Here is a 17,406-nt window from a genome sequence, read left to right on the forward strand (position 1 = left end):
CAACCCAGCACTTGCCTGGCTTATCTGTTTTCCAGCGGTCTGCAACCCTCCTGTCTCTGTTGTCTGAAGTCCCAATAGGTCCAAAGTTGGAGAAGGGAACAGAATTGTGGTTATGGGTTGGAGGGGAGCTTGGCAAGCTGCTGGGGTTGGAGGAGTGAGGAGACTGGCTGGCTGGTGTCGAATGATCTAGTGATGACAATGCAAGAGGAAAAAGGTCAACATAAACAGCAGAAACCTCACATCTGACTTTTTTTAGTGCTGCTGCAAATGCTGCCATGGCCCAGATTTCTCCAATGTGGGAGGTCAACAAGGGAGGTTCTCTCCATTCTACAAGTGTAATACAAATTCCTAGGTTCTAAGTGAAATTTTTTGTGCATTGACAAGAACAGAATTAATGCATTTAATATATACATGTGCTTACCATGAAAACAAAAACCAGGAAACCTCAAGAGGGGTGGCTAGCCAAAGCGAGTTTTCCCAATATTTCTTAAAAAACTTAAAACAAAAAAATTCTCCCTCCAAGACTGATAAGCCACCCCCCCCCCAAAAAAAAACAAAACCAAATTTTCCATTAGACCTTGAGGAGTTTGCAAGTTTAAAAACTGAACTGCAGAGTCTGTGAATGCTTTAATCTTGTATGAGTTTTAAGTCAGTTTAGACCAGAACACAGTACTGAGAAAAAGTGAGAGCAAGCATGAAAAAGCCTATCTGCAGGCACAAGAGAATGATGCCTGAAGCAACACAGCATAGCAGGATGGCAGGATACTATGTGGTCCTGAATGAAGAACTGAAGGGAGAGAAAGCTGAAGCCATGTGAGCCATAAATCCTTCTAGAACAAAAGCACTTTGAAAATCCTTCCATTTCACCCACAACAGTTATTTCTGCTTAGTCTCAGTGCAAACAAAAATCATATTCAGTGCAGTTGTTATTTAAAATCCATTCATTTCTTAGATTCAACTTAATTCCTCTCTCACATTTGCCTGGATTTTTAATGAGAATAAAATCACAACAAAACATTTAAAATATTATATACTTCCAAGATAGTTACTAAGGAAAAAGCTGGTTTGCTTTATAGGTGGCTTAATAAAAAAAGAACAATAAAAAAACAAACCACACAAAAAGCCTAGTAGTATTTTCCTTCATGCTTTTCAGTCATATAGTTTCCTTCTCTATCAAATATCTACATTATAACATTCAATTCTTCCTGCTTTTTCCAAAGAAGCAACACTGAACGTATGCTAATGTTTGAAGTCCCACTCCAAAATGCTTATCAGAAGAGATTTTAGGATCTTCTGTCCTGCTTAACTACTTCAATTAAAACCCATGTTCTTATGCTACATTAATTACAGAATCCCCTTGTATTTCTTGAGGATAAAGACAACCGGAAACCTTCAGACACCTTGTCAAGCAAGTTTATTTTAATGTCCGGTTACATTCAACTTGCACTATGTTCAGAATTAATTAAAATCCTCTTAAATCACCAGGTACAAGAAAAATCATACCAGGATTACCTGAGCTGGCTGGAAGGGATGGAGACCACGGTGTCCCTTCAAAGAGAGAATATAGTGAAGTCTCCTGATGAGCAACTGAAGGGGTGACTTCTGTTTTTGTGCTGGTATTCATGTTTTTCCCATATACCTCGTTGAACATGCTGTTATTTGGATATCTTTCCTGAAAAGAAAAGGAAAAAAAAAAAAAAAAAAAGGTATTTAGTCTAGGCATTGGATTTATTTCAAACACTGAGACTGTACAAAGGAAACAATCAATTATAGATCAAAATATTTTCCTAACTTCTTTGCCACTCCCCAGCTCCCCAGCCTCTTCTTTGACCATTTTATTTAACACAAAGACCATCACATTCTGAATCAGGATAGATTTCTCCTGTCTGGACTGCAAAACCTTCACAAAAATCTTTTAAATTCTCGGTACTCAGGAAAATTGTAAAAGACCCTGCTCAGTTCTCTGGGAAATAATGGGTAATCCGGTGCTCAGGAAAAATGCAACCCTACACAACATAACACTTTGAATTGCACCTTTTCAGCCACCTTCCATGATTCTACTATGAGCAAGGGGCCCATGAACTCACCAAGATACAGCAGTATGTCTGCAGAACACCAGCTAGAATAAATTTGTGAAGACAACTGAAAAGGCAAAGATAATCTCACTGATATAGACTGAAATTAGGCACACATAGAGATTTCTTTCATGTTTTCTATTGGTTTGAACTAAAGGATATCCCCATATTTCTGCCATGCTACCTTGTTTAATGGCATGCTCAAAGAGCAAAGTGGTGCAGACTCTGGTCCTCACCTGATTAAGAGAAAAGCCACTCAAGGACAGGAAAGATGATGACTGAGACATCAGTTCCGATGGTTTTTCCAGCAGGGACTTCTTTAGAAACCAAAAAGGGGAAGAAAAGCAGTTATTGTTCAGTGTAGTGAGGAGGAAAGTATGCTATCAGAAACTGCCAACGTGGTTTTGGTCACTTTTAAAACCTTGTTTTTTGGATCCAGTGACTTGGAGAATAAAAACAATACTAAAAAAATGCAGAAAGTTTCCCTGCTACCTGTAATTAATACCTAAAAATCAACAGCTGAGTCTTGGGCAAACCCCACTGCCAGAACATTTTTCAAATCCAAAGCATAACACTCTGACATATCTAGAGGGGAGATTCCTGAAAGAAAAAAAGATCCTTGTACAAACGAGACTAAATCATTCCCAGTTATCAGAGGACTCCTTCAAACAATATCAGGCTCTTGCATGCTGCTACTGAGAGAATATTTTTGAGAATATTCCCGCTGTATAGACATTCTTACTGCAAGAGCAGCCAAGTGCCGTGAGTTTTTTTAATTGGGTTATAGCATCCAAGTTTCATTTAATGCTCTCTCATTTTCATCATAAATGACTGAATTAAAAAAACAAAACAAAACAAACCTAAGGAAAAAACCTACCAAACCAAACCCACCCCCAAAAAACCCCAGTGCTTAAAGCAGAGGTTCCAAAACTCCCCTGGGCTTTCATGGTAAGATACTACAGACTGTGTGACCTGATGATTTTCCACCATCTACGACCACCCCCTCCAATATAGCTGTTATTTACAGCACAGTATTTCTCAGCTTTCTCTTCAATTCTTACTATAATCAAGCAGTTAAAACAGTGTCTCTGAAACAAGCCTATTTAGGGAAGAAATAGGATCAGTTATCATTGATACAGAAACCAAAGAAAAATTATAAAGCTAGGCTGATGGGCAATTAACACCACCAAATTTAGCATCAGGATCACCAAGACATAGAAACAGTGAAGTCATAAGTAAAACTGCGTGTGATCCAGAAGGAAAGGCGTAGTCTTGCTCCAAACAAAAGCCCTCCTGTACTCATACCAGCTCAGGCATGTCAGATGTTTTTAAGTTTATTGTTCAAAAAAAACGGGAAACCTGAATTAGTGTCCCCTTCTCTTTAACATGGTCTCAGTACCTGGAATATCTTTGCTTTTATCCTGTAAACCTAAGACAAATAGCCTCATTTTCTTCGCAAGCAGCTCCCAGCTTGTTAGATTTTCAAAGTGACAACTCATTTCTTTGAAAACACATTTTAAAAGGCAGACAAAATTTACATTCTGCATATGCACACCTCTTGCTGCTGACAAATTTCCTTCCATTTGTCAGCAGACAGCAACAGTAGGAGATTCAAAGGAAGCTGCTAAAGAAGCAGCTATTAGTTTCTTAGTGGAGGTATCTGATGAGAAAGAAATGTGTGTCTATTTTGCTATTGGCTCTTTGGGATGGTGTGTAATGTAAATGAGGAATAGACTTGATCAGAGATTTTGAGTCAATACTTTTCTTTGTTACTGCTACTAATCTGAAATAGTAGTACTTAATGAATATACTTGTAGCCATACCAGAAAGGTGCACTGCATTTTCAGAGGCAATTTAGAAATTCAGCAGCTCTAAGACACTGCAGCTAGTAAACTAAGAAGGTTTTAATACATAAATGTAGGGAAAAAATAAAATCTTTCAGTCTGTCAAAAGGACAATTTCTATAAGAGTTACTGATTAGTCAGCCAGTTGCTTGCAATTTTTTTCCAAAGACATTTTGCTCTTTTACCATCTTTTATCCATTTAGTAGAGAACTCTTCCCCCTGCCTTTATGGAGTTTTTATACACAGATTATTATAAGCCATGCTCTTTCTGATGACTTTCCACAGCTGAATCTGTGTTCCTCCTTGCCCTTACTACTACGCCCATACAACTGCAAAAGAGCAAGTGCATTAAATGCTGTATCAATGTCTCTCCTGAACACCACTGCTTTTTGATTTCTGAACAAATTATCAGGCCTGGATTCAGCCCAAGAGTTATAATGTGGACCTTCAGCTCATCTGAGCTCTCACATGAAGAATAGCTCAAGGGTGAAGCAGGGAAGTGGACAGGAGAGATGGGAAAGAGAAAGGCATTTAACATTTCTTATAATTTCACAGAAGGAAGAGATGCTAGTTAAGAGTCAGAAGCAGCATTATTAAATCAAATACATACAAAGAGGCTTCGTCCAGGAAGAGAGGCGAGAGGCCCCAGCAGAGCTGGGTAAAGATCAGGAGGATTAGAGAAAATCAGCTCTTCCTCCTCCTCCAAGGCAGCCAGACTCTTTAACAGGTCCGGAGGAAGCAGAGGGGAGCTCTTGGGGTCCTAGTGACAGAAATGAGCACAGTGAGACAACAGAAGGCAGAAAGGGGAACAGCAAGAGACAGGGAGGGGAGGCTAAGGCACAGTAGGGTGAAAGAAAACAGCAAGAGTAAAGCAGAAGGCAGCATGCAGAAGTGTGAGGTGAGAAAGTGGTGCAGCAGAAGTGTACTGAGATACACAGAGAAAATATTGAGCAGAAAACGTAACTAGCCACATTGCCTAACGCACACTGGAAAGAGTACTGCAGCATCAAAATGGTGGGCAGATAGTTTTAATTAGTGGAGCGTGTGCTTCCTATTACATCCATGCCAAATACTGAACCATTTTCACATTCAAGGACAAGGAACATGAAATCATGACATTCTTCTATAGCTGACCTGCGAGTAACTTAGGTTTCAAGTAAAATTACATGTGCATCTTCTTCCCTTATCTATTTGTGGAGTTCAAATCCCACGAGACTTATTTTCGCTACTAATGGCAGCTATGCCAATGCACAGCTGACCAGATGTCTGAGCCAAAAAATTCCTGCAAAGTCCTGGTCAAACTCCACATCTTGGCTTTTGTGAGGGATGTTTGCACAAGTATCATGGGTGCAGCTTCTGTTTGTGCTTCCACCAAGGCAAGGTTTCCCTTTTAGGGATGAGAACAAGGCTTTGCCCCTGTTTCCATCTAAAAAACACAACCTGACATCAGGTTAGAGGCAGACCTCTGTATATTGTCTTACTTTTCTCTCTGAAGAATAAGCCAACTGACCTCAGCTGACCTTCTGAAAAATCTGCAGTGCATTTACAGAGGCACATCTGAGCAAAGGTTTAGACAGACCTCTGTTTAAATTTCCTTATAAACATCACCAAAAGCACTCACAGACAGCTCCAGGACTGTTAATAAACAATTTCAGGTTTTATAAAACAGCAACACGAAGCACAACTGCATGAACAGAAGCAAACATTAAGTGCAACCAGGAGCTAAGAAAGTCATTCAGCTCTTCTCACTGCATGGTAGAATTTGCAGGGGGGGAGGGGGGGGAGAAAAAAGTAATCCAAGAAGACCGCTTCTGCCATCTCCAGTTTCCAGCCTTTATCTCCCTATTGCAGCTTCAGCCATTCAACACTCTTAAGATACTATATGGATGGCAAAAGTTCATCTAAAGGGTAATAATTCAACTACGATTATTTGGATGCCTTTTATTGTTTTCATCAGTTGCCAGACAAGAATTCTCCCCCAAAACTATGAGCTGCCATATTTCTCTACCTGACAGACACACAGTGTAGAGATCAATGTCACATTTAAACTGCACAAGACTTACACTTACCTGAAACCAAATCTTCAAGAGCCAGATCCCACACACAGCCAACTAATAATGGAGAATTCATCACTGTCTGCTGGAATCCCATTTACTAATACCCAGATCCCTACTAAATAAAGACCTACTTGGGATCACAGAACGGTCTTGAAACAGGGAAACTCTTACAGTTGTCATGAATATTAGCACCTCCTTGGTTTTCACCATTTATAGCATAGATCTTTACCTCAAAGGTCATCCTGGAGAGAGCATCCTGCTCTGGGCGGAAGACTCCTTGCCTTTTTCCCCTGCGGTCCATGTTAGACTGCTGTGCCATCACCCTATTGTCAGCCATGCCATAGGAAGAGTCCCAGTAATAATCTGGCACCCTGACTTCTGAGGGATTCTGGTTATATGGCTCCATTGGGAAAGGCTTCATTTTTTTCTCCAGAGGTTGCTGTTGCATCACAGGAGGCTGTAATGACTGTTCAAATAATTTTAGAGGGTCCTGGGCCTGCAGGTAATAGGATTGCTTTACAGGCATGATCTTCCCCAGTGAGCCTTGGACTTGAGGCGGGTTCCAGAGCTGCTTTGACGAGTCTGTCTGTGGATACTGAGGCAGAAACATACGATTTCATCAGCAGGTAATAACAATTAATGTTAACTGAATGCCTAACTCCATTCAAACTGTCAAACTGTGATAAACATTCCATGTTCTGATTTGCTGTGTGTCACAATTTAAACCCAGTCAGTAACTCAGCACCACACAGCTACTTGCTCACCCCTGGGAGGAATGGAGAGTAGAATCAAAGGAATGTAAAATTCACCAGTTGAGATAAGAATAGTTTAATAACTACAGTACATTATACTACTACTAGAGCAAATAACCAGGGGAGAGAATATAAAACTAAAAGGGGAAAGGATGACCACCTGCCCATTCCAGAAATACTTCCCCTCTCAGTTACAGGATCGTATGTTCGCACCCACTAAACTTCAGCTCTTCTACAAATTTGCCCAGAAGTTCCCAGATCAAAATCCCACACCAAGGTCTTTAATGACAGTTTTGAAAAGGTAATACAGGAACTTAAGCCTTGAATGGTGCTATTTATTTTTAAATAAAGATTAGCTCGCTGTATTAATCAAGTTTACCTGCTGGAATCCAGAGTGGTGTGGTGGGCTCTTCCCCAGACCCTGCACAGCTTTTGTAGGGGACTGTTGCTGGGCCAGAGCTTGGACCTGTAACTGGCTTGTGGACTGTGCTGTTGCCTGAGCTGGTAAAGATGAAAGGGGCTGCTGGGAAGGAGATGGCGTTTGCTGAGGTCCCTGGGTCATTGGCCCTGGTCCAGAGGGCCGTTGCTGGCTGTAAGGAATGTGGGACTGTTTCCCACCTTGCACCTGGTTTCCTGCAGGCGAGTGAGCTGTGGGCTGAAGGAAGGTTCCCGGGACAGAAACACCACCTGGGAAGGTGTACCCTGTGCTCATGGAGAAAGCCACAGGAGGGGGAACAACATAGGTTGGGGGTGGAAACCCTGAAAAATAAAAACACATCTTTAATCACAATTTGACAGAGCAGATAGTTCCCTCCAGAGATCATTTTGTGAGGTTTTTTTTCTTCCTATTTCGCTCATTTTGACCACAAGGACAGGAAACACCAGCTTACATACTTGCACTATAATGTTCTTTCTCATCTTTGCACATACATGGCTGTGATCACAGATGAATTCAGAATCCGTTCTTGAGTTTTCTTGCAATATTCCAAGCACTGATAACAGTCAGCCAGGGCAGTATCTGGGAAAGTCATATTCCTCTTCACACACACCTCAATCTCCCTGATTTTAATTCCCCCACTACCTTTTCCCTTCACCATTCTGGGGTTTTGATGCTTTACCCCCTGAAGTTCCTTCCCCCTCAAACACATACATTTTCAGGGACTAACTTTGGAACAATAGACAGAAGCAATCAATAAGTCTACTGCCTCCTCCCAAAGGATCACCAGTCCCTGGATTAATTTAGATAGAGACAGATGGTAAGTAAACAAATCCTCATATCCGCAAGATCAATTTATTTCCTGAAGTTCACACTGAAAAGCCAGGTTTAGAAGGTAAGCTTTAATTCTGCATCACACAGGCCATATTTTATGCTGACACTGGGACAGGGAAGATGTCCCTCTGTCTTATATTGAGCACTAGACATACAGCTGCAGGAAAGATACAGCCTCCAGCTATTTCATGAACAAACATGGACAACAAGGTATGACAGGAACACTCCACAACAAAATGGAACACACAATGCAGCAACAACAGCAAAGACCACCACACAAATTACAGCCTAAAATGCAAATAACGCTACAAAAGAAACTGAGCTTTAAAGAAGAAAGCAGTGTGATTGATCTTTTGTAATGGAATCCTATGCACAGAGAATACTTCCTCCTGAACTACCAAAAGACTGTCACGTTTTGACTAACTACAGAAACAACCTACTATGAAGTTCCTTGATCTCACACCCACTATCCAAGAAGATGACAGCAGATTTTATGACAGACCTTGATTCCAAAGCATAGGAATCTTATTTATCTTGTTTCAGTTCTACTATGCCCCTTCTTTACTCCTTTGCAAGATTCTCAACATGAGAATGATAATCATTAAAACAGCTCCTACCTTCACAGGCTGTAACAACCACTATTACGTGGGGGTTTTTTGCAGTCAACAGTAACCACATTTCAACCAAATGATGCAAATTACCTGGCCGGCTAGGAAGAGGAGGAAAGGCTCCTGGGTGATGAATGGGGATGAACTGAGAACTGCTGGCCTGACTTGGAGTCTGAGTTACAGGTGTTTTCCTTGCCTCAGACACTGGAGTCTTCCTCATCTCTGTCTGGGACTTCACCTAATGTAAAAGAAAGTAAGAAGAAATTAGGTAACTCTTCCTGTAATTACCCACATCGTATCTTAAGACAAAAAATGAACACCCAGATTGTCTGACAGATTATTTCCTTTTCCTTAAGTAACTAGGAGCAGTTTAGAACAAAGGAACCCGATTCCCTTCTCTGACCGCAGACAATCCACCCTGCTTGTCCTCAGGCACTCTTTGCTTCACAATAGCACTCTAAGGATATCTACTCAAAAGATGCAAAAGATTTTTTCTCTAGCAAGAAAGTGGGAAGTGGATGCAATATCCTCAGACCATACAACAGACTTCTGCTGTTCAGCTGCAGTGCCTTAAAAAGAGAAGTGCAGATGCTGTTATGCTTCTCCTGGGCACTGCTTCAACCTAACATGCTACTTACCTGCAGCACCTTAAAAACCACATACTACCATGTTCTTCCTAGGGAACTCTTTCAGCCTAATCCACATGGTGGATATGCGCAACTTCCTGCATACTATGACATTCTTTTGACTAGGAACATACAAGACATAGCAGAAATGCTTAACCCTCTTTCAGTTTACTGTGTAACTGTTGTTCTGTTAAAAGAGCTGCACCAGTTAAAGGCAGAGAGAAGAATGTAATGTAATGTTTACCTGATTCTGAGTCTGCTGCAGTCTGGGTCTTCCTGGAGAGGAAGACAGAGGGGAAGACTACTTTCCCTTTCTGTTCAGCTCGGCAGAACTGCCTGGAATGCAAGATGGAGCAGGCAGGAAAATGACAGCAAGCAAAGAACCTGGGCAATACAGAAAGGACCCAGGAACAGACCTGATGCCAAGCCTCAAAGGTGATTCAAAGAAAGGGTTTTATCAGGGACCAAATTAAAAAAATCCAAACCAACCAAACAAAAACTGTGTGTTTATTTCAACATTTACTGCTGATGAGTTGAAAGGAGTTAGAGGGCCTGTATTGTCTGCCAGAATATACTAGTAAAGGGGTAAATATATTCAAATGCTTTTCCAAATAAATCTAAATTTCCCCATTTAAAGTTATGAGAGTGTAGCTTATTTTTTGCATTTAATTAAAAAAGTAGACTGTAAGACTGGGAGATTTGGGTGTATTTTCAATCTCCCACTAGATAAAAATCAGGAGAAAACTCCACCTCAAGGTTTTGGCTGATGCTAAGCACAACAGATGATGCAGCCCCTGCTCTTGCTGTACCTATTCACTGACCATTTTTAACCTCTGTCACATTCTATATACTCAACTTATATTGTGTTGTCCCTTTTTTCTCCATAATAGGCCAAATATTTTAATAACCAATACCAAGAGCTATGCATTCTTTGATAACAACATTAGAGAATTCATACACACTCTTCCTGCCATGGGATTTCAAAACATGAGCTCTGGTCTCATCATAAATTCAAAGCTGCTATAACACATTTCTAAAGGTCACTTTCAAAAGCACCCACACACACACCCCACATTATAGTTAACTTTTAAAAACCTAAATAACTACAATTGATTAACCAAAGACAGGCATATTTCAGTTGCTTCCCTGCTTCGACTTGATCTCACCTCAAAAGTGTCAATACTACCAACTATTTACTTCCCCTCCTGTGGTCCTAAGGGTTCCTACATGGTACTTGAGAGAAGCACCATATCATCACAGTGACCTCTTAAAAGTATGTAAGACCTTGAGTAAGCCTGCATTAAACCTTCCTCAGCACCAAACTGTATTTTCCCTAGGGAGCAGAGATTCAACCAGTGTGACACTTGTGATCCTGTTTGAATGTGGAAGTTTTCCACTTATCTGTAAAACAGAACTGATTACCTTTGTATAATGTTCTTAGCATTTTTGCTAAGTAGAAGCTGCAAAATTTGCAGCATTTAGGCTTTTGAAGGCAATGAACTATGGAAAATAAAGCCTGAAATTTCCAGGAAGACCAAAGCAGAGCACTAACAGATCACCAATCAGTACAAAACAAGCAGTGGTTTCTTGAGGCGAGAAAGCAAAACCTACCCATATTCTGGGTCAGTCAGTCCACCAAACTGTATGAAACAGAAGACATTTTCTTGGAATAGCTGTCATAACAAATGTAGCTGATAAAACTGAAAAGTCAAAATTAATTTCTATACAACAAGAGATGAAGAGTGACCAATCACATCAGAAAAGATTCCACTTCAGCTGGGTGAGAAATAAGTTTTTCCTGGGTTATCTCTTAACACAAACAAATTTCCAATAAATCAGCTGGGTTAAAATTAAAATACCTTCCCTATAAAAAAAAAAAAAACAAAAAAAAACAAAAAACAAAACAACCCACATACTTCTCCGAAAATCTGGTGGATTTTATCAGCCTCAAGTCCTTATTTTGCAAGACATGGGCATAAACATCAAAACTAGGAGCTGTGCTCAGGCGTGCAACCATGTTCTAGATGTTTTCAACAAATACATAAGAAGCTTGCTATTCTAACTCACCTATGTTGGTTTTCAGAAACCAGAATCCTATCTGGTGATCCACAACTGCCACACACTCTTTGTAGGCTACTTCCCTTTACCCCCTTGGTAGGACCCCCTCCTAACCCAACTGGCTAACATTGCCAGTTCTGGCCTTCCATTTCATAATGATGTTTAATAGCAAATAATCAGGAGGAAAACAAGAATGATCCAAGGGTCCTAATGACACAAGCTGGAAAGACTGAAAGAGCTGGTTTGCTTAGCCTAGGGAAAACAAGACAGGTCTTCAGAGCAGTTGCAAAGAGGAAGACTTAATTTGTTATGCAGACCTGTCCTGAGAAGTAGTAATAGGCTCACACAAAGGCAAGGAAGATGAAATGCATTAGGAAATAATTTCCACTTGCATGAACAGTGAAAAACTGACACTGTTTCTCTAGGGAAATAATAAGAAGTCTCCATCATATCATTAAATGCCTTCAGATGTTGTTAGAAAATGACTGAGATGCAGTCAAACTATCCAGGTACAGATCAGATCAGCCCTGAAATTCTTCATGCTTATGGGTTTGAGCATATATTTACGACTTAAGAGCAGCGTGGCTTTCCCTGTTCCACAAAGGGCCACTTGACTGCACACACAGTACAGAAGATCTTACTGCATATTTACAATCGGTGCTTTTGCAATGTGTTCAATTTATTGAATGTGCACAATTCAACTGAACAAAAAAATGCAGAGTACCAAGTTCCTTCACAACAGACGATAGCATAGGTAAGAGTATGACTACAACCTGGTCTTGAAACTGCCTTGATAGCCTGAAAAATCTGAGGAACAGCAGGTAGAAGGCTGGTTTTTAAGACATTTAACACAGCAAAATCACCTTTCATTGTTCCCCTATCCTAGAAAAGGCCAGAAACAAAAAGATCACTAATACCTGATCTTTTGAGAGAGATGTGTTTATATGTTTCTTGTGCATTAGCCGCACCTGCAGGGTCCACAGCGAGACCCTGACTCTACTGTACTCTATATAAGCAGTGACAGTCCTGACAAACATTGTACCACCTAAGACACAGTATCCCTTTGATCTAACGGCTTACCTGAACTGCCACATTCTGCTTTCCTGCTTCTGGCATCTTATCCAAGCCGCATTTCTTGGTCTCATTCTTTCTTTTATTGTTATCCTTCTTTCCATCATTCTTACTGACTACTATTCCTTTGCTATAGTCCCGTCTTTCCCTACATACATCTTTAGGGGGATAGATTCGCCCTTGCTCTCTGTTAATTTCCCGTGGCTTGATGTTCTCTTTGAACGTGACCATTGGTTTTTCTCCTGAATCACAGTTGTTATTCAGGCTTCTGCCAGAAGACAGAACTGATTTGAGTCCAGGGCTCCCATCTGTAGATAGCGGCTCTGCAATAGATGTTTCCTGCAAGGCGAGATTCTCTTTGGCTTCACTAGGGTCCTCCAGTAATAGCTCCGGGATTTCTGTCAAAAACAACAGCTTTCCTACCTCATTTTCACACTGAATCAACCTGAAAAAGACAAAAAGGAATTGAAAAGCAAGTACATCACTCCAAATACATTCCTTAACATAATCAGCCTATGAAGCAATGGCACACCGCAGAACATTTTATTAGCACTGCCAGTATCTTGTATCTATGTTGTATCTAATCACTGTGTTGAATAGTGAGAAAAGCAACATTTATAACTAGCACCTGCATTACAGCAGCAAGTGAAACACAGAGAAGCTACCTGCAATTACCTTGGCTGGTTATCAGCAATCCATTTGCCTGTGAAGATCAGACGCTGTTGCCGTATCCGACGTTGTTGCCCTTCCTTATCTCCTGTAATTGCCTGGTGGCCTTTGGAAAAATCCAAGTTCCTAGAATTGACATAGGAGAGAGAATAATATTAATTACACAATTACTCTGCAATATCATATTTCTTTAGAAATACAACTTGTCAGCATTACTTTACTACAAACTCTGAAATTCAACCAGATACTATTCCAAACATGACTGTTACATGTCTGATTTACAGACACAATTCTCTTCTGGTAAGATGCATCTACATTAAAGAGGTACGGTGCTTGAGTTTTGTTGATTTGTTTTTGTTTTTTAAACAAAAGGCCAAAGGCTCATCTGTGTGAAAATCAAATAAGTAATAGTTGAGTGAGGAAAAAGTCTAATACTTAGTCAGCTTTTGTGCATGATGTTAGGTACAGGGATACTGTTAAAAACAGTAAAAAACAATAAAATAAAAACATATCAAGCAGTTTTCATCTGAAAGTATTCCTTTCCTTACTTCTTACATTTTTCTCTTTTAATTTACTAGTCTGAAGACCACAGAAGAAAATAAAAAATGTCATAAGCAAAAGAAAACAAGAAAAAATTTTAGCCTATGACTTTCCTTAGATTTTTTCTACATAGTCTGTTACAGTTGTTTTGAAGAGATACCTACCTCAATCCATACTGTTGTAAATACCCATAAATAAGATACTGTAGAGAACATGTCAATGTCCATTAAAGTAGCAACAACAGCAAAAGTAGTCTCCCTTCAGCTGTCACCCACCTGAATGAGGGCCTCAGAGCCAAGAATCCTTGCAATTCAAATTCTTCTGGAAGGGGAGTTGCTGGCAAATAGAGAGTAAACAGCATAAAGAAAGCATGAAAGCACTGAGTACAGCATCCTAAGTAAATACCTCAGCAAGGTCACTATACATAGTAAAGCTTTTTATTAACATGCTTAATTGTACTGGTCCACCCTGCAATTTGAGGAGCTCAGGAACGACAAAGTAGAGCAAAGTCTGCTCAGCACGAGAAAGCAGCATTTGCAAAGTATTCATATGCACTAATATGAGAAGGAAACTAGATTCCTTGCTTGCTCTTCAAATGCAATTCCCCACACCATCAGAAAAAATGTGATTTGTTCACTGTTCTTTACAGACTATAAGTGTCTTTACCATTATTACTGGATAGATCTTCTTCATGAGGCTGGAAGCTGTTTAGAAGTGAAATCAGCCAGGGCCATATGCTACAAATCAGAAAACAGACAAACCATAAGTAAAAACTACAAAACATGGAAACTATTTGCCTTTCCAAGAAAACATTGAACTCCGTTACATAGTCACAACTTCTATTGATCTTTCGATTTCCAAGAAAAGGTTCTCTCAAGTGTTAGGGAACAGACTACTTTATCGAAAAAATATTTTTATAAATCCAATCTAAAATTACCAAGGCTCTAGCAGCAGAGTCTTCATTATCCAGCAAGTTAGAAAGCCTGCTATGAATTTAATTAGATGAACCTGTTCCATGAGCAAACATTCAGAGCACCTGTTTGTAATTCATGTTTTCCAGCCCAAAGCAGACTACTCTCAAGGCACAGTAAATTAATCAGTGGGAAACAAAACAATTGATCGAGATACAGCAGTTCAGAATTACTTCTGTTCTGTGAACACAACCACTGTACTGTAGCACTGAAAGAGTTACCAGAAAGGAAAGAGGGTCTAAGTAAGGGTTGCACTGAGTAAGACCATTAAGCTAGAGGTTAACTGGCAGTCTCCCTGCCTTGCAGTGGCAATGCCAGTACAAGAAATGACTGGAAATTCTTTACAAAGGCCCTGGAGCAAGCAATTTAAAAAAGTCACAACGATCACTGCATAGGTGATTAATAGTTAACCTCCACCAAGAGGCTGCCTTCTATTTTTTAAAGCTCCTTCAGCGTTAGTGATGGGCACCAAAAGCCCATGGAGGCAACAGAAAACTATTTTAGGAAGGGGCTCACTGCGCTCAGTGTTAGTGAAATGAATCTGTCCTCCTGCAGTAAGTGTGTGTGTCACCATCCAGTACCTGGATTGAAGAATGCAATGTGCACCTGAAAGCCTGAGGTCATCTACTTTCCTGCACCACTGCAGAGACTGCAGTCATGTTTATGCTTATTCTCTACACTCCACTAAGCAATAATAGCTCCTTTCCATGACTGACAAGGAACAGAAGGAAGGAGAGTGCAATTATGTTGCAACCTACAGTGAATTGCAACCTTCTTGTACAATATTTGAAACAATGAGATTCCATAATAAAAGATTCCTAAATAAGAGTGATGTGGTGACACACATGAAAATCTAGACCTACTGTGGCTTCCACACAGCCGGTTTGCAAAACTCATTTCCAAAGACAACACACAAGTATCAATACAGTCATTTCTGTCCTCAGTCCTTGCCTTCAAATTCATCTACTTTTCTAGGTAAACATTGTTTCCTTCCTATTTCAGAGGCTTGTTCAATTTGGGGTAGGATTAATTATCCACAGGAAAATGATAAGCATAGTGGGGAGAAGTGAAAGTTTAAGAAGGTCTAAGGATTATTTCTTGAACCAAGAGCACAATTACATATGAATTCAGAGTAAGGGAGACTTTTCAATATAAAACAGACATAAGGTTATTAAAGAGAAGCCAATAAAGGTGTGTGTGCTTGTGCAGTTTGCAAAGAATTACTTCTCTTCAGATCTTCCAATAGAAATAAAAAGAAAACTCACCCTCACAAATAGTAGGGAAGATGAACCAATATTTTAAGAGCCAGCAAAGGTAATGGCTACTAATGCCCATTTTGACAAATCTTAGTAGTACCTGTCTTTCAAGTTCACCTATGATTTTACAGCTGTTAGAACCTAATCTGGCTAACTGAAAAAATACACATTCACACCTGGAGATTCATTTTGATACTCCATAAATTACTGCCTGCATCTCCTCTCTGCAAAGACTACTTTGAATCAAGTAATTATCTTTCCTGTTAAAAAACTGATATAAAGTCTTCCTTGAGAATATGCATACAGTAATACTTACTGCCATCTCAAAACAATTTGTGAACTCCTATTTTCCTTATCTTGCCTTCAGGAATTCTGAAATTGAAGTTCCCAAAGCTCCAGGGTTTTAGGATTTGCCCACATTTCAGGGAGTCTTATTACTCATTTAGCAAAGTGAGGTTATAGGGACCCATGCTTCGCATATGTCAATGTACAGTAAATGTGAGCCTTGAGCTAGAATGGCATCTTACAGCACACACTGCCAAGAGAGCTGAAACTACTGTGGCACATCATGCAAGATCAGCTAAACCAGCTAATTTTGCACTCTTTTCCTTATAGGGGCCATCACAGGAAAAATGCTCATCCAACTGTGTCAGTAACAGTCACTCCAAACTGAAGAAACATCTTTCAGGTTAGAAATATTTTACTGAATTGCTATAATACATGAAAAGTTAACAGGCTATAAAAAAAGTTCACAACTTCTGAAATATTTAAGCCGAAATTTATAAGATTAGAAGCAGAAGTGAAAAATCAGAGTAACAGTCCAGAACAGTAATGTCTCTGCTGATGTTTAAAGACACCCTTTACTAAATTAATTCATGGATGAGGAGCCAACAAAACCAGATTCTAGTACTGCCCAAGAGATGGCTTAATGTATGAAATTAATTGAAGTATTCTCCTGCCACCTACCTCAATAAATCTGAGAAATCATTACAACAGATTAGACTAAAGCTACACTCAGTAGTTATGCTCAAGTCAGACATTATAAAGTAGATCCCTCTGATTTTAAGTTACATTCAAACCTGAAGCTAATTAAAACACTATTTGCTCTTGTACTCCACAAATCTCGTATTTTATTAATTTTTTAGCACATCTGCTTTCTATCATTTTGATGTCTGTAACAATAAGTTATATGATCACTTTTCCCATTACTAATATGTTTATCATCAGTTATTATTAATATATGCAATCAAATGTATCAAAAGAAAGATTAACACTCACTACCGTCTTTCATCAACCACTGCCTCCTGGAAAACGCTGGGTCTAAGTTTCAGCCAGTCCATTGAAACCTTCACAGCTGGAAGAGGATATGCAGCCCCAGAGTCCTCCTGGTAGTCATTTTGTAAAGGACACTTGCACAGAACTCCAAGAAAGGACACTAGAAACAGGGGATGCAGGGTGGACAAAAACAAATACAAACAATGCAGGAATGACACTTTAAAGTTGACCAAATAACCCAAACACATTCCACCCATAAAATCCTATTTTTAGGAGCTAGTTCCTTAGAACAAAGCAGCCAAATTACTTAAAGAATCCACCAGAGATCAGAATG

General features: G+C 39.8%; 1 protein-coding gene across 3 annotated transcripts in view; it reads right to left on the reverse strand.

Moving 5' to 3' along the window:
* Positions 1-17,406, reverse strand: part of SMG7 (SMG7 nonsense mediated mRNA decay factor) — a 53,440-nt gene that overhangs the window by 3,867 nt on the left and 32,167 nt on the right. The window contains exons 10-21 of one of the 3 annotated variants that reach the window (XM_034064301.1): positions 17,076-17,232; positions 14,237-14,307; positions 13,846-13,906; positions 13,037-13,156; positions 12,371-12,806; positions 8,700-8,844; positions 7,108-7,487; positions 6,206-6,571; positions 4,530-4,679; positions 2,312-2,392; positions 1,513-1,672; positions 16-186 (exon numbers count right to left, since the gene is read on the reverse strand). In XM_034064301.1, the coding sequence (XP_033920192.1) occupies positions 16-186; positions 1,513-1,672; positions 2,312-2,392; positions 4,530-4,679; positions 6,206-6,571; positions 7,108-7,487; positions 8,700-8,844; positions 12,371-12,806; positions 13,037-13,156; positions 13,846-13,906; positions 14,237-14,307; positions 17,076-17,232 (2,298 nt within the window). The remainder of the gene's footprint in view (positions 1-15; positions 187-1,512; positions 1,673-2,311; positions 2,393-4,529; positions 4,680-6,205; positions 6,572-7,107; positions 7,488-8,699; positions 8,845-12,370; positions 12,807-13,036; positions 13,157-13,845; positions 13,907-14,236; positions 14,308-17,075; positions 17,233-17,406) is intronic. The other 2 variants (XM_034064299.1, XM_034064298.1) reach the window with 2 other exon arrangements.

The sequence above is a fragment of the Melopsittacus undulatus genome, chromosome 6 (assembly GCF_012275295.1).
Source record: "Melopsittacus undulatus isolate bMelUnd1 chromosome 6, bMelUnd1.mat.Z, whole genome shotgun sequence".
In the NCBI taxonomy this organism is placed as follows: Eukaryota; Metazoa; Chordata; class Aves; order Psittaciformes; family Psittaculidae; genus Melopsittacus; species Melopsittacus undulatus.